The sequence below is a fragment of the Macrobrachium nipponense genome, chromosome 19 (assembly GCF_015104395.2).
Source record: "Macrobrachium nipponense isolate FS-2020 chromosome 19, ASM1510439v2, whole genome shotgun sequence".
Lineage (NCBI taxonomy): Eukaryota > Metazoa > Arthropoda > Malacostraca > Decapoda > Palaemonidae > Macrobrachium > Macrobrachium nipponense.
This window is the reverse complement of record NC_061088.1, coordinates 59529218-59556717: the sequence shown is the minus strand read 5'-3', so window position 1 is coordinate 59556717 and position 27500 is coordinate 59529218. Positions and strand designations below refer to the sequence as shown.

Below are 27500 nucleotides of genomic sequence, written 5' to 3'. Positions count from 1 at the left end.
ACAAAGAATGAATTTTAAGGATCATGGAAGTTAATCCCTCTGAGGGATTGACTGAAACAGCGTATGTTTTGAAAATGAAAATTAAGTTTATGATACGCAATTTTGTAAAAGGCAGCACAGCTCAGAAGAGATACGATTCTTTGACTACTGTTGATGGTAACTTGCTATTTCCCCATCACTATACTGTTCTTAAGTTGTGATGAAACTATAACTTTTATGTCTGTGCTAATGCTAATGTAACTCTTGAGTACCTCGTCTCAAGGTTCTATCACACAGTTAGGTATCACGTTTGTAACGTTCTTACCTGTCCCAATCATTGCAATAATACTCTTTACCACATCTAGGCTACAGTACGCTTTAAATTGCTTTTTCTGAAGATTATAAGTTTTGAACTGGGAGTTGTTTGACATAGGCTATTCTGGGAGTTGTCAGGCACAGGCTACACTGGGTGTTGTTGGACACAGGCTACACTGGGTGTTGTTTGGTATAGGCTACACTGGGTGTTGTTCTGCATAGGCTCGCTGGGTGTTGTTTGGCATAGTCTAAACTTGGAGCTCTTTGACTTAGGTTAGCATATATTCGACTCTGTTAATCCTTGGTTGATATGAATTCCTACTAGTATTCAATGTAGGCTAAACCAGTCTTTCTTTATATTGCACCTGACCTTATTGCTCACAACTCCTACCTAAAATGCAGACTGTATTTACATTGCAGTCGAAAGTAATCCAGAGATAGAAGTCAAATAGGTAGTACTGCTTACCACAGTAGGTTCGTCCAATAAAGGGCTCGCTACCTCATAATACCATATAAGTTTTATGTCCCAGATCATAAATAAAACAATGAAACCATAAAAAAAAAAAACCTTGTGTCCAAGTGATGTAAGGGAAGGAAGCTCGAGAGTCAAGAGTGAGTCGCCAGTCACTTGGCAGCCTCAGACTAACAGGGTCGAAGTCATCACGATTCACGTCATGAGTTTTTAGCAAGAAGTCTTTGTAGCCTGAGTTGTGGGGGGAACATTGGTGCCGTATAGGAGGAGTAAATGGAGTGTTAGTCCTAAGTGAAAAAAGTATCTCCCAATAAAATGTATTATTTAGGTTTTAAACAAAAACCCGCATGCATTATTGAGGCTGTTTCCCTTCCTATCAGTGGTATTCATTAGACATTGGTAAAAAACAGAAAAGGAAAAGTAAGTCTAGTGGAATCTCCTATTCATCAAAGGTAGGCTTCCTTATCCATTAGACTTATTCATTAGACACCTATTACAGATTTCAAGTGTATCTTTAAAAATCACTCCCTCTCCAACTTAAGTAATTCATCAAACACCAGTCATAGACGTAGACCTGGTCATGATTCCTGTTTCAACGATATCATGACGAGGCGCTAGAATTCAACGTTCACAAATGAATGTTGTTCAACAACATTTAAAATACTGTATTGTCTTGCTCTCTTGTGGTGCTTCGAGGAATTCCACTTCTAGGCCCATTTTCCAACCTTTGCCATCCTCTAAACAATTTGGTTCATCTATGCATGATTCTCTTCGGTTTATTAAACTTTCTTGATATCTCTCTAACAGGAATTCGCTGAGCGAGGAATGTTTTCTTTGACCGATAAATGACCCATTGACATTCAATTTCCACGCACATTACAACATCGCAAACAATAGAGTGAGGTTGCATGGTTCACATGGTTCACACTGCTAAGGCTAAGGTTATCATTTTTGTTTGTATTTTTCTTATGCTTCATAGCATTTTGTGAGTTTCAAATGTTTTCTGAAAATTTTACAAATGGAATCATTCAACTGCCTTCAACTTAATACCGAAATGTTAACGTAAGGACTGTTTATGTGATACTACTATAATAGATTCACATCTACCAGGCATCAGATGTCTAGGCCCATCCCTTATGATGCTTCTGATTGGCTGTTGATAAGCCAATCACAGGGCTGGAAACTCTCAGTCTTTTAAGAGAGTTCACATAGGCACCATCTACGTTCCGACCTCTCCTGAAGGATGTGTCTTTCAAAAGTTATCACTTTCATTACATCTCAGTTTTACCAGCAGAAAAGTAGCGTTTCCCAATTGCATCACTAAACCTCGACAAGCCAATGATTTAAGAATTATAATGATATAAGAATTATGAAGAAAATCTTTTCCCTCCATAAGACTGCTATCGAGGGGTGGTGACGCCATAGAGTGATTACGTGAGCAAAACCTGACTATACGAAGATAAAAGAGAGAGATTCTTAATCTTTTGTTTGTTATTTTCATATTGATAGCCGTACCTATAATTTTTTTCGTAGCATTGTCTTCCATGACATTTAGGCTACGAAACTGTATGAAGCACAAGAAGATGATAACTGATGAATGCACTGCGACCTCATGTTAGGAATGAAAGAATATATTTCATATTAAGAATTTCATATTTATTTCAGTTTAAATACTTTAGCATTAAATTTACTGAAGTACACAATTCTTATATCATTATAATCCTTAAATTGGCTTGAAGATGTTTAGCGATGAAATTGGGAAACATTCCTTTTCTGCAGATAAAACTGAGGTGTAATGAAAATTATAACTTTTGAAAGATGTATCCCTAAGGAGAGGTCGGAATGTAGATGGTGCCTATGTGAACTCTCGAGAGAGACTGAGCGTTTCCAGCCATGTGATTGGCTTATCAACAGCCAATCAGGAGCGTCGTAAGGGATGAGCCTAGACGTCAGATGCACCGTTGATTTGGATCTATCTACGAAGTAATGTAAGTCAGTGGTTGTGATACGAAGTTTTTTATCACTTCGTTTCGTTCACGTCAATTTTGCTATGTGGAAAATAGTTTTACGCAATAATATAACATGATGTTCTAAAGATATCAGTAACTGTTTTTGACGCCATTACGTAAGATTTCTTTCATATTCAAATAAAAAAAATATATTAATAAGGCATGAATCGCGTATCAGGAAGGTGAACAAAAAATGATGAAACTGCCGATTTTAATTGGTGAGAGTGTACGACTGTCAGAAGAAACAGAATGATTTCACGGACTCCATACTTCGTATTTCTTTTAAATAGTCGTATTTTTCTATGTGCTTGTATATTGCTCGAGACCCAAATACATCTCTTATAATGGAGCACAAACAACAGTTTAGCAATTTTAGGTAACTGTTTTTAAAATCTGACTGCAAGATTATTGATCGAGGCTGAGTTACAAGCAACACGTTATCCTTAATTACATCATTCCCTCTCTCTCTCTCTCTCTCTCTCTCTCTCTCTCTCTCACACACACACACACACACACACACACACACACAAATTCCATTAATTGAAACTTCATGCAGTATGCCGATGGTTTTACTTAACTTGACAAAAAGACATGCTATTTATTGAAAAGAACTTAAACGGAAAAATAATAACTGTGTACACTAGGAAAATGCAGGGGAATTCCAGTAACATATGACTGTTGATGAGGAGAATGTCAGGCGTGATGAAGTGCGGCTGTCTTTGCCCTCTAACATTTGTGCGAGACATGAAATCCTGCCTGGTATTCGTTGCGATGAACTGCAATATGCAGTTCGGGAAGTTCTGCTGGAATTTTGAGGGTCAGAACTTTGATTTACTCATTTTTCTTACTATGAATGACAGCTAAATAAAAATAATAATAATATCTGGCATCATTAACTGTTATTATTTGTTTTATTTGAAAGCTGATAAGATCATAATATTGGTGGTATGACGTATGCTATCTTGTATGCCGAGCCTAATAGAAACATGAAAGGGAAAGACTGTTATAGCTGTTCAGAACAAATGCCCACACGGGTTATTGTCTGTCCTAGTTCTTCACGGCCATATTTTAGAGACAAAATTGAATGATTTTTTTATACATATTCCCTCATCTCCAATTCTATGGTCAACGGCATTGTTCAAATCATGCACCGCCACTATTAGGTTTTGATGAACCAAGTGCCAAGCGATCATTTTTCCTCTTTCTGGAACAGATGGGATTAAATCCATTGGTAGGCTTTACTGAAGGGTGTTTACGGTGTCCCTTCGGCCCCTAACTGCAATCAGTTTTTGGCATCTTACGTGACCTTCATTCCTGCTCCCTTTCTTCACTCTAAATTTTGTTTCTTGGTGCAGCTGTGGGGTTTCCTTCCACCTTCACATCCTTGCACAGCTATCCTCAGTTCTGAGGCGACATGATTCTTTTTGTATCATCCAAAATCTCAGACTCATCGTAACGTTGCCAAGAAGTGTTAAACTTTTTTTTCTAATGTCCTATTTGTCGACAAGTTTGCGAATTCACAGTTATAGTAGAGTCCATCTAGCTTTGCAGCTAAGTCCCGCCCACTGATTATGTTACGACCATTCCTTGAAGCTGATTGGTTGGAAATAGTTTCGAAAAGTTGGTTAATATGTGGTTCTTTTCATCTTCATTTATTTTGTAATAGTTGCTTTACCAAACTAAAATACATTGTGCTGATTATCAAAAGAAAGCGTTGTATTATTCTCCGAAATAAAATCATGATACGTCTTAAAAATGGTAAAAAAAAAAAAAAAAAAAAAAAAAAAAAAAAAGGGAAAATATGAATAAGGTCAGAAGTGTTCCACGTTTCTGCAATTGTTTCGTAAACGAGGTTCACCTGAATGTCTGTGTTCGAATCGGTGCACGTCTGATATTATTAAGCGTGTTTACCAAGCTTAATACAAAGACAAAAATTTTCTCAGAGCTATGCTGACTGGTATTTCTTACTGATTTCAGGAAATTTTACTACATTTCAATAGTTTTAAAATCGATTTCATTGGAATCATTTACGCACATGGAGGGATGACACGACCAGAATATATCTTTGTTTAACAAAAGGTTACAGTATGATAGGCCATACAAATCATATTGGATATAAATTGCTGAGAATTTTCTTAAGGACATTATCTCCTTTCGAAATAACAGGAGCATAAAAAAATTACGTTTGTCGGCTTACGCAGCTTGTGACGTTTGAATTGTAGGCTTTGTATATGCAGCCATTCTATTTTGGCTCTTGTTGTTAGTCTTGGTTTTGTTGCCGCTGTTATGGTGCTTGTAGTGTCTCCGAAAATATTTCATATGGTATCCTAACATTACAGAATAAATATAGACCTATTAGTAAAATACTGGCATAAAGAATTATCTGCCTACTCTTGTTAACTAAAATTTAGTAATTTGTTTTAATCAAAAGTAATAGAGATCTTTATGAATATAGTCTGCGCTAGAATATTCTCCTAACAACAGAGAGAGAGAGAGAGAGAGAGAGAGAGAGAGAGCAAAAGGCTGACTCTACAAAAATGCCCCCAAAACCAAGTGATTCATGGGCTACTCGCAGACTGGTTTGGATCATCTCATACTTGACTTTTCAGCTGTCATATATTTTTCTAATTTATTAAGTATCTTATGATGCTTTCCTACCATAGCCTTCATTTTCATAGAATTGCTACAGCGGCCTTATATTTACTCGTCACACTAATATTATTTGTTAACTCTTTAATAAATATATTTTCAATATAGCTCATTGGAAGCAGTTTGAAAGTTGTTTGTAAGTCTGAGACAGCCATAAGATTTGGCCATCCACGCATGTAATGTTTATGCGCTCTTGCTTATACGTGTACATTCCACTTTAAGTATTTACATTATATTTCTTGGAGTTGAAACTGTTATATGGATTCAGCCTTATGCCACCGGCCAGTGGCGGAAGATAAAGTAAAGTAAGTATATGGATTAAAGTTACTCTATTTCCAACAGAAACAGGTAGGAAACTTTTTGCAATAAGAAATTGATGTGTAGGCTTATGCCCTGTCATTGTCTTAATATATAAGAATTTCATAGGAAGGCATAAGTCTTGACATTGCTTCAATATGTAAGAATTTGATGTGTAGGCCTATACCCTGCCATTGCCTCAAAATATAAGTAACTGACGAGTAGGCCTATTCCCTGTTATTGCCTCAAAATATAACTGACGATTAGGCCTAAGCCGTGTCATTGCCTCCAAATATAAGAATATGACGTGTAGGCCTATGCCCTGTCATTACCTCAAAAAAAAGCAAGATGCGTGTGTATGACCTGTCATTGCCTCAAAATATAAGAAATTGACGAGAGGGCCTATGCCCTGTCATTGCCTCAAAATATAAGAATATGACGTGTAGGCCTATGCCCTGTCATTGCCTCAAAACATAAGAAATTGACGAGTAGTCCTTCAATCTTCCTCTCTGGGACTTGATAACTGAAAACAGTAAAACACTTTGGTACCGTGGAAACACAAGGTGGACACAGCCTCCACGGTCTCCTATTCTGCAAATTAAGAATACATTGTAACCTCGATTTAAAACATGATTAATGTAACTGGGACTTACTTAAGGCAGAGAGGGTAAGTAATCTAACACTGATACAAGATAGCAAAATGAATGAACACTTATGACTGCGAGTCACAAATATTTTTCCACTTCACTTATTCTCTGAAGGAGATTCAATGGGGATTGAGTTTATATGTGAGAGCAGGCAGAAATTAAAGAAGTAAGAAACAAATTCTAAATCCCCTATACCTTTGTCCTTTGGACGTGGGAAATGTATCAACACCACAAAGTTAAACAGTCAGTGACGGGAAGGGGAGGGCGACGGGCAGAGCCCCAGTTGCCGTGACTGTCTGGACATTGACCTAACCTCAGTTAAAATGCACTGAGGCAGCTGTCCTGCACTTCCTTGTTCGCCATAGTGGAGCATCTTTGGGGCATTTACCGTTACAAAATCACCGGCTTCCTCCTGTTTGCTGACGATCACCTTGAATGGAAATTTAAGTCGACAGTACAATAGATTCGAAAAGATACAGGACAATAGGAGGCTCGTTAGCTGTAGAAGAGATGGAGTTTTTGGAGGGGAGTGAAATGGGCTATTTTGCCATGACCAGTCTTTAATGACTAAGGTTTGAGGGAATGCAGCTTATGATTTTCCTTTTCTAAAATCTAGTATGTTCTGTTTTTTAGATTACTTAAAACTTAGGGCTTTCATACAGACATAATGTATGTCCGTTACAATATATATATATATATATATATATATATATTAAATAAGCTATTGGTATGTGTGTGTGCGTGTGCCCATTGACCGTTCAATCTTTTATAAAGTACACAAGAGGAGGAGGCTTCTATTTTAATCAAATGCAGAGAGATTGAATGTCCATGTGTCCGATTCCATTCATAAAATTTCTAATTTAGGGGACGAATTTAGCTTTTATGTGTATAGATTTTATTTCCCGATCAAATAGACCAGTTCCAGCTGTCGCAATGGCCTCAGTTAGTTAATTCTAAATACAGTCTGCATTGCTGTGATAGAGAATTGAACCGGATTTGTACGGAATGATAAAACTCACAAAACAATTGTTCCGCAGCACCTCCTCTAACTGAACAAATAACTTACTGGTACTTGAATCCAATGGTTGGTACCATTTCTGAGCTAACATAAAGACAGTGTAGACATGACAAATCATTAATAGGGTGAAAGATTGACAATCTGCTAGGATGCATCCACACTACAGTACAACCTCATAAAAAACGTCAGTAGCTGATCACACATCTACCACAAACATGTTCAATAGAAGCCCGCGATTTATTGGATTATCCAGCACTGGGTCAAGATTCGATCTTCGCTTTCTGTTGTTGACGCGTTTTCAACCTTTTTGTGACGTGTTGCTCTTAATAAGACTTATGTTGATGACATGACTGACAGTGGTGTCGACGTACTCTTAGAATTTGGTCTGATACCTTTCAGCGAGAAATCTGACTCTCAAAACCATGATGTGATTATGGGTAGAACCCTTTTATCTGGATTTCAAGTAGTTGCCCTACAAATTTTTCTAAGGAGAATATTAGAGAAAATCATGCGCTGCAATCTAGTATGGTTTAAGTATGTTGGCGACATACGATCTGTTTACCAAGGGAATGAATTGGTAAATTAAAATTTAGTATGGATGTAAAAAATGACGGTAGCCTACCCTTTTTGGATTACACAATACACAGTAGTAATGGTTTAAATACTGTGCGCACAGATTCTTAACAATATATCTACCAATGTGCATTTTTGCGTGTTGCCAAACTATGAAGTAAAAAAATAAGTTTCTCTTCCATAAATTTTGTGCATTGCGTATATGTAGCAAGGAGTTAAAAGATACTGATTTGATGTTAGGCAGTGCATCAGGAGAGGTAAAAGGGACGTTCTCTAACAACAGAAGAACTTACAACACAAATAACATACCTCTTCCCCACATAGCAGCTATCTCAATTATATTTTCATCTCCTTTAGAACTTTGAGAGTAATACCTATTACCTTAAGGGTTCTTTTCTCTACTCGTTTGATTTTCATTACTCTGGATTCCAGGACGTTCAAACACGAAACAGTCTTTCGCCCGATTCGTGCTCTTGAAGGAGGTCAAGGCTCGGATTGCTCACAAATTGTCTTTCTGTTCACTAACCAGGAAGCTCAAATGATTTGTTGACAAATGTACTTCTTATCTTGAAGTCATCATCTCTAAAACATACTACCTCTGACAGTAGTTAAAGATTCTCTTCTTCAATGATTAACTCATTAATGCGTGCTTCTTGCTACATTCAGACACCTACTGCTCTCTTTTGGTGCTTTCAGCAAGTCCGTGAATTGAAAAACAACATGGAGCTTCATGGACTCTTCAGTGCTTGTTGGTATCAAATCGCTTCCGGGTCCACCAACAGCTTTGCTCCCTCCCGCACTGCCAGTGTTCCTCAGACTTTCTTCATTAGAGTGTTTTTCGTGTCTATTCCGCACTTAATTGATTAAGCGGCAACATGTTCTACAAAAGTCACAAAGCATCAAACACGCCTTCCTTTAGTCTAGAGTGTTACAAACATGATGGGATTCTGTATTCATTGAATAATCAGATATTCTTTTTGATTAGCATGACTTGAGTGCCTTATTCTGTTTCACCTGAGTGGTTGTTATTTTTATCTCGTTGAAACTTTCGTTGCTCTAGTTCTCTGCCAACTTTAGATTTTAAAGTGTTTGTGACTGCGGCATTCTTTAAGGACCAACCAGAGAGTTGGTCGATGGATCCTTTTTTCGCTGGACTCATTTTCTCTACCCTTAATTACTATTTATATTTTTCTTAGGATACGTTTTTTTTTTTTTGTCACTTTATTCTTAAAGATGTTGGAGCACAGTTTAGGTATATCTGCTCCAAATGAAACTCACAAGAAATGTGGTTATTTATTGGTGACTTATGGATACAACATGAGTTGTATCATTATATATAATTCATTTTTGTTATAGTCTTACAACGCAGATCTGTCACTTCTTGATCCTTGGCTTGTTAGCTTCTTTAAGGTAAGGTCAGTCGTTCGTGTATCCTCATTTTCCTACCCTGCCACTCCAACTCTTTTGAGAACGTTTAAAATCTTCAGACAGCATTCAACTAAGAAACTGGATTTTCTATCGTGACTCCTGTGCAAAGGGTTTCATGTTTTTATAGCTTTTATAATAAGTATGTACTTCACTTATTTTTCAGAATAGAAACCGGAAATTCAATTTGAGAATTAAGATAAGCACAATTGGGAACTAGTGTTCAGGCTTTGCATCAAGTGTTTCTACATTTTGATTATAGACCGAGCGGCCTGGGACAGGTTAGGCTGGCAAAGACTTACTTATGAGTAGGTTCTCCGTGTTTTAATTTAGACTACAGCCCCACCTGACAAGCAAGTCGACCCCTCAGGTAAATTAGTTTATGGATATTGAATATTGAATGTAGAGTTTAGGCCAAATGCCAAACACTGGGACCTATGAGGTCATTCAGCGCTAGAAAGTAAATTGAGAGTATGTAGGTCTGAAAGGTGTACCAGGGGGAAATCCTCGCAGTTGCACTATGAAATCCCTGTCATAAGACGTAATAGGTTAAGGGATATCAGATGAAAGATATATTGCCAATGTCTGAATGGTTTCAACTGATGTGGCCACCTGTTTTAAATCTTGATATTTCTCTTTGAAATGTCTTAGAAGCCGTATTTCACCGAGAAGGTAAGACAGTGGCATAAATTTCAAACGTGCTTTTCGCCTCAACACGAAAGACAGATCATTCAAGTTTCAGCGGAAGGATCTGAAAAGTGTTGACCATGGATGAAATTTCCATCAATTTTAGGTATTTTTGCCGAATGATTCCTGTGTTTTGTTTTCTAGATTTGACTTCCAAATTGTTCATGATTTTCATTGAATACAATAACGACTGATCTTCAAAATATTGTCTTATAATAATGCAATGCGCATTTACAAAGTAAATAGCATCTTTCACAGCCACCCCAAGTCATTCATGTAGGATATTTCCAACAAAAGTCTTCCTAATGGTGGCTAAAGAGCTAAAATACTGGTCCTTTTCTTTTTTATGATGGAAAATGACCACTGTTTCTAGTACTTCCATTTCAACCTTACTAAGATGGTCTTGTTACACTTTTCGAGTAGCGCACCACACTGTAATTCATGGTTTTAGAAAATTGCAAGTCGTTGTCTGTGAATTTGCTTACATATGAAGGGTAAGCCTTTGTGTCCTTTGCAGAGGCTGAGCGCTAAAAGATATTTTCCAGAGGATTAGCGTCACTTCAGTCTTACCTCTTTTCACGGACCTCTACTCAGTTTCATTTTATTACTCTTTATAACATTCTTCTCCACGAAGTGAGTTTCTTTACCAAAACCGAGAGGTAATCAAGCGGTAAGCTTTGTCTGAGCTTTTCTTTAGCACCGTTGTGGCCACCAAGACTGTTAAGAGGACTAGAGCAACAACAGGAATTGAGGATTTGGAACGCTACGCTCCCTCTGGTTTCCTTTTCGTAAGAGTTGAGGTTCTCTCTCTCCTCTGCCACTGCCTGTTCTCTGTCGGCTGTCACTAAAGGCCGAGACGCAATTCCAGATACGTATCAAGGAGCTGCTTTGTTTACTGGATAAGAGTTGTTAATAGATTTGCTCACCTGAGACTCTTTCAATGGTTTGGGGTAACATATTTTCATTCGTGGGAAAAACAGCAAATCCGAAAATGACAGGAATCTCCTCATTAAACCCACCCACTTATTTGCTTCTTTTGAAATGTCCAGCGTACCTGAATTACCCATATTCTTCTTGTTGCAGTATTCATACATCAGTTTAGATAAAAATTGTTTGTTCAGATTCTCTCAGTGCTTTTAAGGATTAGAATTTCAAATAAAAAAATTTTTATTTCTCATATTTTCATTGCACACACACTGTTAATTTTATATCCCTCTGGCTGACATAACACGGAACATTTTTTTAATATCTGCTTTCTATGCGAAGAGGAAATTTATCAGTGAAAACCCTTACCTGATAATTTCAGCCTCCCATAATTTTGCACACGAATCACCTCATACCTCAATTAGAGGTCATCAGAAAAGTATCTGTATAGTGAGTTTGCTGCCTTTCCCCCTTATCACATCGGCACAGATGGAAAAGTAAGAGAGTGGTTGTAGACCCTGACTGTTTTTAACTACTATATTTCAATGTCATTGACGAGGGAGTGATATGTTATCCGTACTATCCCTTTTGTGTGTGTGAATGTGTGTGTGTATATATATATTAATATTATATATATATATTATTATAAATATATAATTATATATTAATTATATATATATATATATATCATATATACCCAAGATAGATATATAGAGTTACTAGATATATATATTATATCTATATATATATTTATCTATATGATATCTAAATCCTAGATTCTTCTATCTATAATATAATATCTATATCTATATATTCTATATATAATATAGATAGATAATTAGATATAGATTATATATAATATATATATCTATATAATTCTGTTATCTATATCTATATCCTATCTATGTATCTATATTATATATATTATCTATAAATATGTATATCTATATAATATCTATTCTATATATTATCTATCTATATATTATCTATAATATATATCTATATCATATATATATATATATATATATAGGATATATCTAATAGATATATATTATATTAGATATATGTATATCTATATCTAGCTATGTATCTAGTATAATATATGTATATATAATGATATAGATGATATAGATTATAGAGATTAATATATTATATATAATATATTAATATATCTCTATCTTATATCTATCTAATAATATATAATATATCTATATCTATATCTCATAAATATATATATAAGATATATAATTATATATTATAGATATATTATATATATATATATAGATATCTATCTATATATATATATATATTATAAATATTCTAGATAGATAGATATAGATATAGATATATATATATATAATAATATATATAACTATGTTATAATCCTATAAATCTAGATCTATCGATATCTATCTATCTATTTCTATATATATATATTATATAGATATATATATATATAGGATATAGATAGAGATTAGATATAATATATTATATATATATATATATTATATATATTGTATTATCTTATATCTATATCTATCTATATCTTTATATATAATATATATATATTAGATAGATAGATATAGCTATATATAATATTAATATATATATATATAATATTATATAATATATATATATTATCTATATCTATTTATATATATATATAATAATTATATATAGAATATATATTTATATATATATATATTATAGTATAATATATATATTATCTATATTAGTATATGTATATATAATTATATCTAATATATATATACATATATATCTATATCTATATATATATAGATATAGATATATATATATATATATATATATATATATATATATATATATATATATATATCTATATATATATATATATATGTATGTATATATATCTATATATTTATATATATATTATATATATATATAATATATATATATATATATACACACACAAAAGGGATAGTATGGATATAACATATCACTCCCTCGTCAATGACTTTGAAATATAGTTAAAAACAGTCAGGGTCTACAACCACTCTCTTACTTTTCCATCTGTGCCGATGTGATAATATACAGAGCGTAACACGAGTTTATGCAAATATTTTGGGAAATGAAAGAAAAAGTCATTCTGAGCAGAAAATGTTATGTAAACATATGCATTATAAGGCATCATTTGTCATAGCGGTGGATTCTTAAAATAACCGATATCATTAAATGGCCAAGCGAGATGGCACTCGGTATGTCGGAGTTGATCGCATCTCTTGTTACTCGAAGCAGCCTCGCTTTTCTGCCAAGAGCGTGTTCGGTTTACAAGTGTCCGATTTCTTATTCATTTTTTGAGCAAGAAACTGGAGATTTTAAAAGCAGCCACCACAAGTGGTCACTGGTAATTTAGTCAGAAAACATTACATTTTGAAAACAAAGACGCTTATAATGCTAGAAATGATTGTGTAGTGAATTTATGAAGTAAACAAATAAGTGAAAATGCAGTGCGTGCATTAGGCTTTGGTTTGTCGTTCTTCATTTGCAAGAAACCTTCAGCTTTATCAATAGCGGCATCGTTATATAATTTTGAAAAATACTGTGACCTACCACAAAACCATTTAGTCATTATCAAAGGCATGATATATAATGCTACCTATGCCTATCATGAAAATAATTTCCCCACTCGCTACAAAAAGGTTTAAAAGAATTGAAGAATTATTCTAGCTTACACATTACTAAGGCCGATAAATCCAATAGTTTAGTAGTTTTGCACAAAATTGACTGCATAGCACGCATGCATACTTTACTAGAAGATGGAACAACTTACAAAAAACTCACAAAAAATCAGTTGGACCAAGTGATAAAAAATTTAATATCACTATGAAACAAAATCTTAAAGATAAAAAAGAATTGTTGTGTGAACTAACTGTAAAGTGTCCCTCATTACCTTATTAATATGGCCTACTAAAAACTCATAAGGAAAACAACCCTATGCGGTTAATTATTAGTACTGTAGGCTCAATTGTTATCGCCGTTACTTGGAACTGTATCTAATTCACACATCCAGAATTCTCTTGATATTGTGGAAAAATGAAATAACATTCTATTAAACCCTAATGATGACTTTGTCAGTTTGATGTATGTTCCTTATTTACAAAAGTCCCTATTGACTCTGTGCTAGAATATTTAAGTAATGAACTTGTATTGCATGAATGTCCGATGTCCGTTAGCCACATAATTTCATTGATTAAGTTGTGTATTTGTGATTGCAGATTTACTTTTAATGGAGAATATTACCAACAAATATTTGGTATGGCCATGGGTAACCCCTTATCACCTCTCCTTTCAAACTTATGTATGGAATATTTTGAAAGACAACACAATCTGAATATCAAACTTGTCCCCTGAAAATGGTTCAGAAATGTAGATGACATATTATTGTATAAATTGAATAAATTAGTATCATCCATAAGATTCACTGTTGAAACTGAAAATAACAATGTCATCCTTTTCTCGATATATTAATACATAGGCTTTTCGATATAATTCAGTATTTATAGGAAACCTACAAATAATTTAACATATGTAAATTTTTATTCTGGCCACCATCTTAATATTAAAATTGCAATTTTTTCTTCCATGTTCTTACATGCTTTGCGGATTGCGAGTCCACAATATCTTGACCAAGAAATAGAATACATAAAAAAGATAGCAAATGATCTCTGCTACCCACCCCATATAACTGATTTATGTTATCAAAAAGCTCACAAAAAGTTTTAGTGTTGTTAATAATGAAAAAGAAACCCCCTAGAAATATACTTTGCTTACCTGGCTTTCATGGATGTGAAACCATTAAATCAATATTTAAATCTTTTAATGCTAATGTTGTGTTCTCTTATAACAATACCATTATAGGTATTCTCATTAAAAATAGTCCCATAACAAAACATCATTTACAAAATACCTTGTAAGGATTGCCCGTCTTTTTATGTCGGCCAATCTAAAAAAGATTTAGATGTACGAATTAAGCAGCATATGTATTAAGTTAGAACAGCCCAGACTTCAAATGCACTATTTATCCTTCTGAACGAAAAATCTCATTGTATAAATTGGGGCGATAGCTCTATAATTGCTAGGTCTAATGATTGTTTCAAGACATTTACTGAAACCAGCAATTATACAAATCACTAATAAAAAACCTAAATCTTAGTCTGGGATTGTACCATTTGGATCCATATTTTTGTAAAATGTTTATGAAGGACTTTAAAATAAATGAATTAACTACTAATTAATTAGTCCCACATGTTTTTAGTTATTACCTCTCTCTCTCTCTCTCTCTCTCTCTCTCTCTCTCTCTCTATCTCTCTCTCTCTCTCTCTCTCTCTCTCTCTCTCTCTTTCTCATGTTCGTTATATTTATATCATATGTTCGTTTCTCACTCATTGTCTGAACGCTTTTGGAAATTTCATGTTACTAATACAAAGTGTATTGTTTTCCATAATGAAATTGCCTTTGACTAGTTTGTTTGACCACACCGCTCTTAAATCTTTAATAATCTAGCCTTCGGGATTTTACTAAATTTTTACTGTCCGGTCGTATATGCCTCTTTGTTTTCAAAATGTATTGTTTTCTGACTAAATTACCTGTGACCACTTGTGGTGGCTGCTTTTAAAATCTTTTATCTAGCCCACGGCGTTTTTTCGTATATTTAAAGTTAATTGGACCTTTTGTTAATCCTCAAAGAGAGAGAGAGAGAGAGAGAGAGAGAGAGAGAGAGAGATAGAGAGAGAGAGAGAGGGGAAAATCTACTTAATTAATATATTTACTTTGAGAGATTGAGTGATGATATATTTCTAAAGTATGTTCTAGAAGTGGAGAGAGAGAGAGAGAGAGAGAGAGAGATAGAGATTTATAGTATTTGTGGTGGACTTGTGATGGGGAACGGCAGAGGAGAGAGCGGTGAGTCGGTGCGCAGATTCCTGGGAAACAGTGATATGGTTGCCAAGATCGTGCTTCATTATACCAAATGATATTTTAAGGTACTTTAGTCCTATTCAAGTTCTTACCCTAATCTTGATTTCATTCAACAGTTGCTGTAACAATCGAAGACTGTAAACGGAAGTGGAAATTTTCAACCATAGACTAGGTCACTCTTGCTGTGTTCATAGTCTCCACTTCTGAAAATCGATTTTCATCCGTAAATCATTCACGAAAAGAGCTGTGGAAAGCAATGTCAAAGTCATGAAAGTGTGAAAGCCTTTAACTCCAGCATCCAGTGACTAGTGCTTTCCCGCCCGAAGCACTCGGGCACTTCCTCACATCATAGAAAACGCTTTTGCGGATTCAACTAGATTTGCTCAGCCTACCTTAGGCGTTGCAACATTGACAGCCATTGAAGTCAGCTAAATTTAAACGCTTTGGAATGTAAACATAAATTTGCAGAAACTAAAATAATTTCAATCACCACGTATGATGATGCAATAATATTCCCGTTCACAAAGGAAAACGAGTAAATATTGTCGTCGTAATACATAGTACCTACTACAATCAGAAATTCACATTCTATCTTCCAGATCTCTATGAACGAATCCATCTGAGAAATTTCAATTACTTCGGACATAATATCGTGTTTTTAAGTATCTGATGGTTTTTGTTTTGCAGTTTCAACTTATATGATATAATTTGCATTGTATTTTCATATTCTAGAGTAAATTTAGCAAAATTATGTCTTTACAGTAAAAAACAATTGTGAAATTCGATGAACGAAAGCTAATGAAAACTCTATCCTCAGTTTTCTTGCCGATAGTACAGTGATGCTCAAATCTCATGTGACATGATTCTTTTTGTATCGTCCAGATGCTCAGACTCAACATGACGATGCCAAGTAGTGTTAAACTTTTTTTATTTTCATTTCTACTGTCATACACATCGAAAAGTTTGCGAATTCACAGTTTCCTTATGGTTATATAAATGTGATCCCTTATATGCATTGGCATAATTCTCCTTACACCTACCACGTTTTTTTTCTTTTTCTTTTTTTAAGGATAGCTTTGACTTTGGTTTCACCAACTCACACCAACTGAAGTTAAGCATTGACCCATAAATGTTATCTCAATCTTTTTGAGGATAATTTTTTCTTTACTCATCATGATGTTATTTTCTATGCATCATTGTTGCAATCATAGTTACTTTTCATTGTGATCGCATTTTCCTTCACCTTCAATTTTTTTTCACAACCAAGACCACAATATCACCAGTGACACAAAATAATCCCTGTAGTCCCTCCAGTGCCTCATTCAGAAACCGCTGAAAAATATAACTGCCAACCTTCAAACCGAAAGGAAGCTGACCCCATCTATACCTCCCAAATGGCATAGTCATGGTTGTTAACTTACTTGAATTCTCCTCAAATCTGACAAACCAGCAGCCTTCTGTTAAATCAATTGTGTTAAATATTTTGCATGTGTTATGCTAGGCAAGAAATCTATTAGTGTGAGCAGCTTATAGTGCTCACTCTGTAAAGCTCTATTAAATGGGTTGGGATCAATGTAAATTCTCAATTTGCTACTGGATCTTTGTACAGCAGCCATCTGATTAAATGTGTTGCTTCACATATGGGAATAAGAACACCTCTAAACGTGCTTGTGGTAAATAAATGACAACAGGAGAGTGCTATTAGTGCCACGCCACATCTTCATTGACACTTAATGTTGCTAGTCCTACGTCACTCAAAGTTATTGGTATGTTATCTTTGTCAACTTTATCATTAAAGGAAACTCTGTTGGTTGCTATGAAATCCAAATCTTGACAAGTACTTTTACCAAGAAGTCACATTGAATCATTAGGGATCCTTATAAATGTTACCTGGGTGCTGGAACTATCTTTTGGTTTAATTACTTCAAGCGTAGTTTGTCTGAAAAGAGTAAGAGTCAATTTGTTCCACAATTGGTGTGTGGTTTATTGTTAACAATGCAGTCTCTTTAGATTTCTCTCTAATGTTAACAGCATTGATCTAATGATATTCAATACTTACATCATCCATAATTCTTTCATGTTCATCCGCATGTACACAGACTTAAAATGATTTTAATCTGTGCAATCATTACAAATCATACTCCAAGTAGGGCACTTAAACTTAACTGGTTCATGGTGACACCCACAAAATTTACATACTTGGAAGTACTTGCTATCACAATTGACCCTCTTAGAGTTTTATTGCTTTTTTCTAATCACTCAAAGAATGATTCACCTTACTGGCTGCTTTGTCTTGCACACTATACATTTTTTACTGTTTTATAGCCTCACGTACCTGGCATATATCCATAGCTTTACTCAAATCCAAGTTGGTTTCTCGCAGCATCAACCCCAGTAAATTTCCAGTGGTAGAAAATACAATCTTCTCTCATATACGATCTCACTCAGCAAAATTACTAGATTCAGCTTAAGCTCGTAGCTCAGCCAAATAGGAATGAAAGAGTATCTTGTAAGGATTTACCAAAACCTAAATGATTGCAATACCTCTTTCGTTTGTGGACAGCAGTAATCCTTCAGCTTGCTGAAAATCACATTGGATCTTCTTTGTCTTCAGGGTTGTAATACTGAAACTGGCCACAAGCACTAGAACCTGAGGTCCAGCACCGTGGAGTATAATGGCAGCCCTCATTTTCTTTGCTTTAGTATTTGAACCACTTGCCAGCACATAAATTTCCACTTACCATCTCAATTCCTTGAAAGTTTCTGCTAAATTTTCATTCAAAATATCAAGCACCAGTGGAAGTCTCAAAGCTGTGTCTGCCATTTTGCTGTTGTCACTATATCAAATCCTCACATTGTTTTCAGCTGACTGAGCACAACAATTGCTGCCACCAAGTTGATTATGTGCTAAACATAACTCAGTAAAACAAAGGTGATTTCACTGAGATTAATGCTCCATATCCATAGCAAAGTAAAATTGACTTATGACAGTTAGAATACTGCAACAGCAAGTGAAATTGACACATACAGAGAAAGAAAGTAACATGAGGATAAACAACATAGCTACTTACTCGCCAACTACATAGTTCAACAGTCATTAGAAACAACTGTTGCAGCATAAACAACATGGTAAACACAGGTAATTATTGAGGCATAGGCTAATAGCCATTAACACTAGACACATAGAGCGCCAGCTGTGGAAGGCAAACGCCTTTACATATAGCAGGTGAGGTGATAGTTTACAAGAAATAAGTGAGTTGGGAAATGTCTGTAGGGATTCTACATGCTGATGAAACGCCTATGTTTAGATGCAAAGCTGTAGAATTTTTCTGCATAGGCCATATATCTCCAATAGAGTAATTTAAGATTAGTGCTGCAGTTAATTCTGTCATGTTTTTCCCATGGACTCACCTCCAACTATGGGAAACAACCTATTATTTATATATATATATATATATATATATATATATATATATATATATATATATATATATATATATATATATGTGTGTGTGTGTGTGTGTGTGTGTGTGTGTGTATGTATGTATGTATATCCTTAAATCCACAATAGAAAAGTAAGTGAAACAGGGACTTGAAACAAGTACTTCCGTAGTATTTTCTACATTTTCAAATTCACACTGAATATGATAGAAGCTAGGGGCGGGGTTACAGTTTGTTAATCTGGGTGGCATGTTCTTTAAGCAAAAGAGATAAGAAAAGAGGATCAAGATATAATCCTGGATGGAGATTTGAATTCCTTGTTGACATGGCTTCAATAAAGATGGACTCCATCAGATTCCTTTTTCGGTGATCTTTGACCCTGCAGATTATCGAGGAATTATCCTTGTTAATAGCATGACCTGTCTTAAGTCAATGATCCACAATTCCATTATTTGTTAATCCTCTTGATATAGCATATTTGTGCTGAGAGCATCTTACCTTTAGACCCTTAGAAGTTTGCCCAATATAAATCTTATTACATTCTTTACAAGGAATACTATATACAGGTAACATTCACACAAAATGCATCAATTCAATCGCTATATTTCAATAAACGCCTAATATATAGAATCTATAAAGTTTTGGACACATTTTATAAAATCTCTGGAACCTAATTTGAGAATGATATGGACAGTCCCTCCATTCCTAGAGTCGTGGCTTGGTAAAGCAGAGTAGATTTTTGGTGCTATTCACCCTCAGTTTTTTTCTTTTTTCAAAAGTTGACAAAACTACATTTCATTATACAGCCATGTTTTTGGTGGTTATATTTTCAGCACATTTTAGGTGACTGCAAATGGCATTCAAAAACATCATTGTAAACAAGAGGTTGACGGTATCTTAAACAGAAAGAGAGTGCCCTGTTGTACTCTTGTTTTGTTGGAGGGAAAATAGTGACTAGTTTCTCTGGTTAAGAAGAAGCACATTCCATTTCACCAATAAGGTTGCAATATGCTTAACTGTTATCTGATGAACTGCAAAGCTTGACAGAGGAGCATTGTGGTTTGACTGTTCATACATAGAGCCCTCTCTCTCTCTCTCTCTCTCTCTCTCTCTCTCTCTCTCTCTCTCTCTCTCTCTCTCTCTCTCTCTCTCTCTCTCTCTCTCTCTCCTATATATACAAGGTATATCAGGAGGTTATGCAAATATTTTGGGAAATGAAAGAAAAAGTCATTCTGAATTGAAAATGTTCTACAAACATGCATTTGCATTTTTAGGCTTCGTTTGTCGGGAGGTGAATAATTAAAATAACCGTTTACCCTTGACGCTCCCCGTATCCTTGACTACTCAGATATCCCATAAGCCATCTTACTTCCCCTAGAGCAGCGTTAAGGATAAAAGGTTAATTTAAAAATTTTCCTCACCGACAAGCGAAGCCTTAAAATATATATGTTCATAGAACACTTTCTGCTCAGAATGATTTTCTTTTGTTTGCCAAAATATTGCATAGACTCTTGTTACATCCTGCATATGCACACGCTGGACAGTTCAGCTTGTTAGATTACAATAAGACCTTGCTTAATATACACACCCCATTTTTGCCACTTGTAGAATGACAATTATGAAAGTGGAAAATCAGGCAAAATGTTTTCTCTTTGGTACAAGGTGTCTACAGTCTCTGATTGCATTCACCTCAGAACTCTACTAGAAATAAGAGCTTAGAAATACTCTTGGTTATAGCTTAGCCAATCACAAAGAATTTGGGTTATTGGTGTTGAAGATCATTTAAGAGAAGAAACAAAGGCCATGTAAAATAGTCATAATTACATGTCCATCAAAGGGAATGGCTGCATCTCGAGTCTACAGGAATGACGTATAACAGTCACCCGAAAAAACGTGGGCTGTACATGCTCCAGGACGGTCGTAGTCCAGGAGGTGCCATATAATTACTGCAGTCAAAATGTTTGTCTTATAAGCTCACAGTAAATTATTGAAAACAACCATATCAAAAGAATTCCGCTGCACTTTGAAATGTTCAGAGTACACTGTATTGTCTAATGCTTAAATGTGTTATGCTCTGTTGTGATTGTTCCGCTGTCATCCCATGTGAAAAGCAGCCTCTTGTTTAGCTATTGTTAGAAGGCCAGTTTTACTTCTTTGCTCTCTACTTGATGCTTCCATTGTGGATGAACTCATGGCCCCACATCTATTGCAATACTAGTATGGCATCATGTCAGTCTTGAACTTTTCAACTGATCATTCTGTCTGAAGCGCTGATTCTGGTCTTGGCAGGTCATTTTCCCATCTATTTCTCCACTAATCTTGCTCTTATTGACCATAACTAGAAGGAGGATTTAAGTCATAAATTAGTCTCTCTACGGTACTGACGAATTCATTGGTAAAAGGACAAATGCATTTTCCCATGAACACTACAGATTTCAGCGTCAGAAGTTACTTCTTGCTAGGTTATATCAGAATCCTATAAACCTGGCTAGGTGACGCTTTCTAGAAAACCCAAGCCATAGAATCTGGATATTCGTGGATATTATGAGAGCGGCTCCTTTCAGTTTCATAGACATCTGCATAAGTTTTGGATCAGATCCTTCTGAAAACATCTCTGTTTTTATTCTGAACTTTGTTCTGAGCAGAAGTGAAGAGTACTTTATTTGCTACGTGTCTTTCCGATAACACTGTAGGCTTTGGTATCGAAAGATATGTTTCCGTCCTGATGCTTCACTTAGCAGGAAACGTGTTTATTTGTTCTTTGTAACCTGTGATCTTCAGCAACGCAACGAAGGGCCAGGTTTGTGTTGCCACCACAGCTTGCTGGAAGGTTCAGCCAGATTTTTGCTTTATTTCAATAATCCTCTGCAAATCAAATAAGTAAATGAATTGGAGCCTTTCAAAAATTCCCGTTTTAGATGCCCTATTAGCATTGACGTCAAACAAGAGAAGAATGGACGAGAATTATGTTTTAGTGTAAGTTTTAGGAGCACTTTGTGGACAAAGACATGACCGGAAAGCTTTAGTAAGCATCGACGCCATTAGGCTATTCTTTAAGTATACGATGTTATTCTTTTCGGTTTTTAGATTTAATTATGAATAATGTTGAAACGTGAAAATTCCTTGAATGTTTCACAAGTAGTGAATTAGCCTACAGCAAAAATTACATTTATTTTATTTTCTGGTGATGACGATCCTGGCTACCCCTTCGGCATCATTATTTTTTTTTCCGTTCAAAAACATTGAGAGTTTGGATGCCTGATTGTGAATGGAGTAACTGTAGATCAGATCAGTGTGGTACCGCATTTGAAACATGCTTTTGTCAAGGTGCTGTCACTCGAACTCATTTCTGGCATCTTTGTGTGGCATCTTGAGACCAGAGTTCTCTAGAGCAGCCGATAGCGGTGGCACAAATGGAATCGCCCTTGTGTGTTCGTCATCTTGCAGCCACAGATCGGAACATTTGCTCAGCAAGTACCTGGTTTGTCCCCAACCGACGAAACTATAATTTAGATTAGCACAATAGAGATATGATTAACAGATGCTATTTAAACATTAATTGCTGTTGTACTTCAATAAAATCAATAGTCATGATTGTTAGCACAAGCTTGGCATATAAAACAGACTACAGTTTTTTAAGCATGACGTTCTAATTGAGGAGCTGATTTACGAAATGAATAGTATAAAGTATATTACTTATTTAAAAATATATAAACAATTCCCTGGCAATGAAAAAAAAGTCTGTTTACGGTAAAAACGATTCGGCCCGCGTGATAGCATGAACGCCATTACTGGCGGCACTGCCTCCCTCTTAAGATGCCGAAAGAAATCGTCGGCGTGACAGCGCCTTCATCAGGGAGGGAAACGGGACTCATCAGCAGTTGAGATATTTTTATATTATTAATCATGATGATGACGATGTTGTTCATGATGATGAAGATTAAAAGCCCACATGTCCCTAACTCTTGTCTTTTTCCCCACCACGCCTGCATCTAGTCCTAGCCCCAGCTTATCTGGCAAAAGGTGCGTAATTGATACACTCTACAGCATGACAAATCCAGCATGAAACAACACTACCCAGCTATGCCTGGATGTGAAAGCCTTGGTGTGTAAGTGAGCGCGTTTGTGTAGAACACTTGATACTTTGGTTGTCACGGGAAGATTGGATGTTTGTAGCTAAAGTCTGTGCCTTTGCTTTTATGAAAATATTTGGTGATAGAATATGCTCCGCTCAGGTTTCCCTTGTTTCCTGATCGTGAATGTTACCAGGAGTTATGTTCATTCTTATATAATGTTCTCCTGAATATTATACGCCACGACATACTAAAACGATGGGTTGTCCTGTTTGTAAGGTGTTGGTTCTGAAAATGTTTGGCTCACGAATTACCTGAAACGAAACAGAACAAGGAACTTGTCACTGGACAGCCCTTCGCTTGCCAAGACTCGGCTCATCTGGAAGAAGAGTGAAACTGGGACTACTTTTGTCTGGATAAGCAAAGAAAGGCGAAGTGATGAAAGGATCTCCAGATCTTACAAATAACTATTATGGAAGTGCGTGACATACTACAGATGTATGTATAAGTGTGTGTGCGTGTGTGTTTGTGTGTGTGTTGTGCACGCACGCGTGTGCATGTTCGTATGCGCGAGCGTGTCTGGGTGTCCGCTCTCACTTGGCAGTCACAACCCCGAATTCCTTTTTCCTGTTGTTCCCTGCTGATGCCCAAATGCTTTCACTTTTTATTCCATAGGTCACTAAGTTTCGATCTTTTTATAACTGTCGTTTTTACCCTGATTATACTTTTGTAAATGTTTATATGTCTGTATTTTAAAGGTGCATTTGTCCATGGAGATTATCACGGAACAGTGTTTTTATTTCTTTTGATTTTGTTTTTCAGGGAAAGGATTCAATGTTCTTTCTCTTAGACTCTTTATAGAAACTTTCCTGTTGTATCCCCTCTATCACTCACGCCATCCACCCTCCCTGTCCCCTCCCCCTCCGCCCCCTCACCAACTCCTCTCTCGTGTAGCTTAAGTGGTTCATGGCTAAATTGATGTTGCTGACCTCTCCGTCTCCCCCCACCCCCCTCTCCCACTCCCTCTCCCCCATCCCTCGACAGCCGTCCAGCTCATTCGTCCATCTGTCACTTTAATTGTGTTGATGTCATCCTTTTCATGCTTAGTAGACAAATCTCAGAATCAGCAGCTTGTCAGTGTCTTTTAGACTGTCTGTTTCCGTTTAGTTGTCCACAGAGAGAGAGAGAGGGCGAGAAAGTAGTCCTTGTTAGAGGCAGACATGTAGCTACGTATTCTAGCTGAACGCGCCCACCACTGAATATCTAAAGTTTGTCTTTATTGTTATGATTAATGTTATACTTGTTGTCCATGAATTTCTTTATATTCGTATTGCAATGAAATAATCATAACAATTTCAACTTGGTTTAGAACAGTTTAGAGAGAGAGAGAGAGAGAGAGAGAGAGAGAGAGAGAGAGAGGGAGAGAGAGTGAAAACAATAGAGTATGATTTGCATTTGATATATTTTTGTTTTGAGACTTTTAAGTCCAATATGGAAGCTAAAGTTTGGTGGTACATGTTCTTCATTAGTCCGTTTCCAGGTCATCGCTACAATGAAGGGTAGGCTAATGATAAAGAAAAGCAAGCAATGCAATCTGGTGACGTCAGCCCCGCTCGTGTCTAAGCATCTCATCAGTCAAATCCGTTCGAAATAAAGTATTGTAGACGATGGTTTTCTGTTCATTGTATTCCCAAGTTTGAGATAATTTTGCCAAAGAATTGTCGGAGTGATTGCGGAGAACATTATTGCTTCGGCCAAGTGTTGAGACTAGGCTGGTGTTTGTCGCAGGGCTCAGGAGGCATCTGCGCCACCATATCATGATTGTTCTCTTGAATACGAATCATCACAAGTGGGTTTATTTGCTATGGTATCTTTACCTGTATGCAGAATCCATAGTTCTGTATGAAAATCCTCCTGACCATGATCAAAGTTTATTTTAGTTTTTTTTTTTTTCTTCTTTTTTGTAAGCCACTCTCATTAAATCACTTTTGTAGTCATAATCATTGTCCCTTGTCTTCGCTTCAGCTGCACCTCGCTGTTAACTTTATACAAGATTAGATTATAGTTTTTTATGTAAGTTCTGATTTGTCTAATTAAGTTTAAAGGAATATTCAGTATAGATGCCAGGTGGGCTTGCTAAAGTTCTTTAAGTTTATGAGTAGCAGAACGCACTATAAAAATTTGTTGTAAATGATGCTTGTGCAACTCCTTCTCCTTGATTGCAGTTGACGACTGATTGATTCGTGGTTGACCAATTGGTGAATATCAACCAGTGTAAACACGTGATGGAAACCATTCCTTTATGATCCCCGTTGGGGGGACAGTGCCGTCAGTGCACCTCACGCGGCGCTCTGTAGGCATGACTAAAGGTTCCTTGCAGCGTCTCTTCGGCCGTAGCTGCAACTCCTTTCATTCCTTTTACTGTACATCCATGCATATTCTCTTTCTTCCATCTTACTTTCCACTGCGAGGTTTTCCTTCTGTTAGACCTTTAAAACCTCTGTACTATCAATTTCCTTTCAGTGCGGAATGACCTCCTAGGTCCCATCACTTTGCCTTTGGCCTAAATTTTATAATTTGTTCCATTCCTATTACCTTATTATGGTTTCTGTATTAATTCTTATAATTATTGGTCATATTCTAAAGTGGTCATATTCCACATTGTATGTAATACTTGTAGAAGACCTGCTCCCTGAAGTATGGTAATAGTTATAATATTGAGAGAGGAAGAGTGAGGCTCAGAAAACAATTCCAGAGCTGGCAAAAGAGGGAAAGTAACCATCATCAAAGCGAGTAGTACAAGAATTGATGATCTGTACTTCACTTTCTTGGCAACACATTTAATCAGTGACTCCTCTGTTACCTCATACTTTGAATTGCACGTCTCTCCTTTTTTCTATAGCAACTATTTCAGTTACAGCTCCCTTGAGGTCAGTAAGAGAATTCATTCTCCCTCTTCCCATCCCGACACATAGGCATAGCCAGTCCACCGCCTCTCTTTGTGGTGTGTGATAGCAGTGTTCCTAAAATTACATGGATCGGTGATTCATTTGTTTCTATCGTTTCCTTTCTTCTAATATTTCCTACCTTCTGTTGTTTCTTCCCTTTTATCTACCAAGCTTTGGAACTCTTTCCTGGTTCTGTTTTTCATGACTCATAACTTTTCTACCTTCGCCAGCTCCAAAGTATGTTGCAACTGTCATTCTTCTATTTCCTTTATTTTGTCTTCTTTGGGACTGTCCTTGCAAACGGCATTATCTCAACCCATTGTCCTTACTCAACCCATTGTCCTTAGCTCTACAGAAAGTGCAGAAAATACATGTCCAGTGCACCACTTCTCACTACGGGCTATTATAAGGTCCCTTGGTAGTCCTGGCACATTTGAGTATAGACCTCAAACTGAAAACTTTGCGAGTTTCTTGGTATATGGATCTAAATTAAACTTTAATTTATAGCCCAACATAATGGACCTTGCAGAAAGGCTCAAAGACTGAAAGACGTTTAGTTTTAGCCATGTTTTGTAAGTTTGTTGGACTGTTCAATTTTCTTCTACTTTTCTAATAAATTATTTCATGCCTTATCTACTTGCGTTGTAACACTTCTGAAAGGGGCCCCTTGAAATCTGAGGGAAATGCTTATAAGGCCATGGTCAAGATGACTGGTGTGTGGGTGGGTATTACTATACTGCCAGGGGTATGAAAGGCCCCCTTTTTTATTTTATTTTATTTTTTTATTTTTTTGCATCGATTGCTTTAATTAGTATTTGAAATGGTACTTATAAGGTAGGTACGGCATAGTCCCCACTAAGATACTTTGCTAAGCACAGGATTATAGTGTCAGGGTATAAACAAGATTAATTACCATTGATTCTGTCTTGCTCATAATAGACAAGAAAATAGGACCCTAAATATGAAACCGGTAAACAGGATAGATAACAGCAATAAAAGTTATTTTAACACTGTCTTGAATAGTTCATATATCACAACAAAGCATTTGTCGACAGCTTGACAAAGTGGACATTCATAGGAAAGA

At 35.9% G+C, this 27500-nt stretch overlaps 1 protein-coding gene across 10 annotated transcripts in view; it reads left to right on the top strand.

The window, feature by feature from the left end:
• The window catches only part of LOC135217401 (regulator of G-protein signaling 9-like), an 835664-nt gene that overhangs the window by 608469 nt on the left and 199695 nt on the right, over positions 1-27500 (top strand). For 9 of the 10 annotated variants that reach the window (XM_064253252.1, XM_064253258.1, XM_064253268.1 and 6 more), the window contains one exon: positions 23392-23418. The exons of the other annotated variant lie outside the window; for it this stretch is intronic. In XM_064253252.1, the coding sequence (XP_064109322.1) occupies positions 23392-23418 (27 nt within the window). The remainder of the gene's footprint in view (positions 1-23391; positions 23419-27500) is intronic. 10 annotated transcript variants of the gene reach the window in all.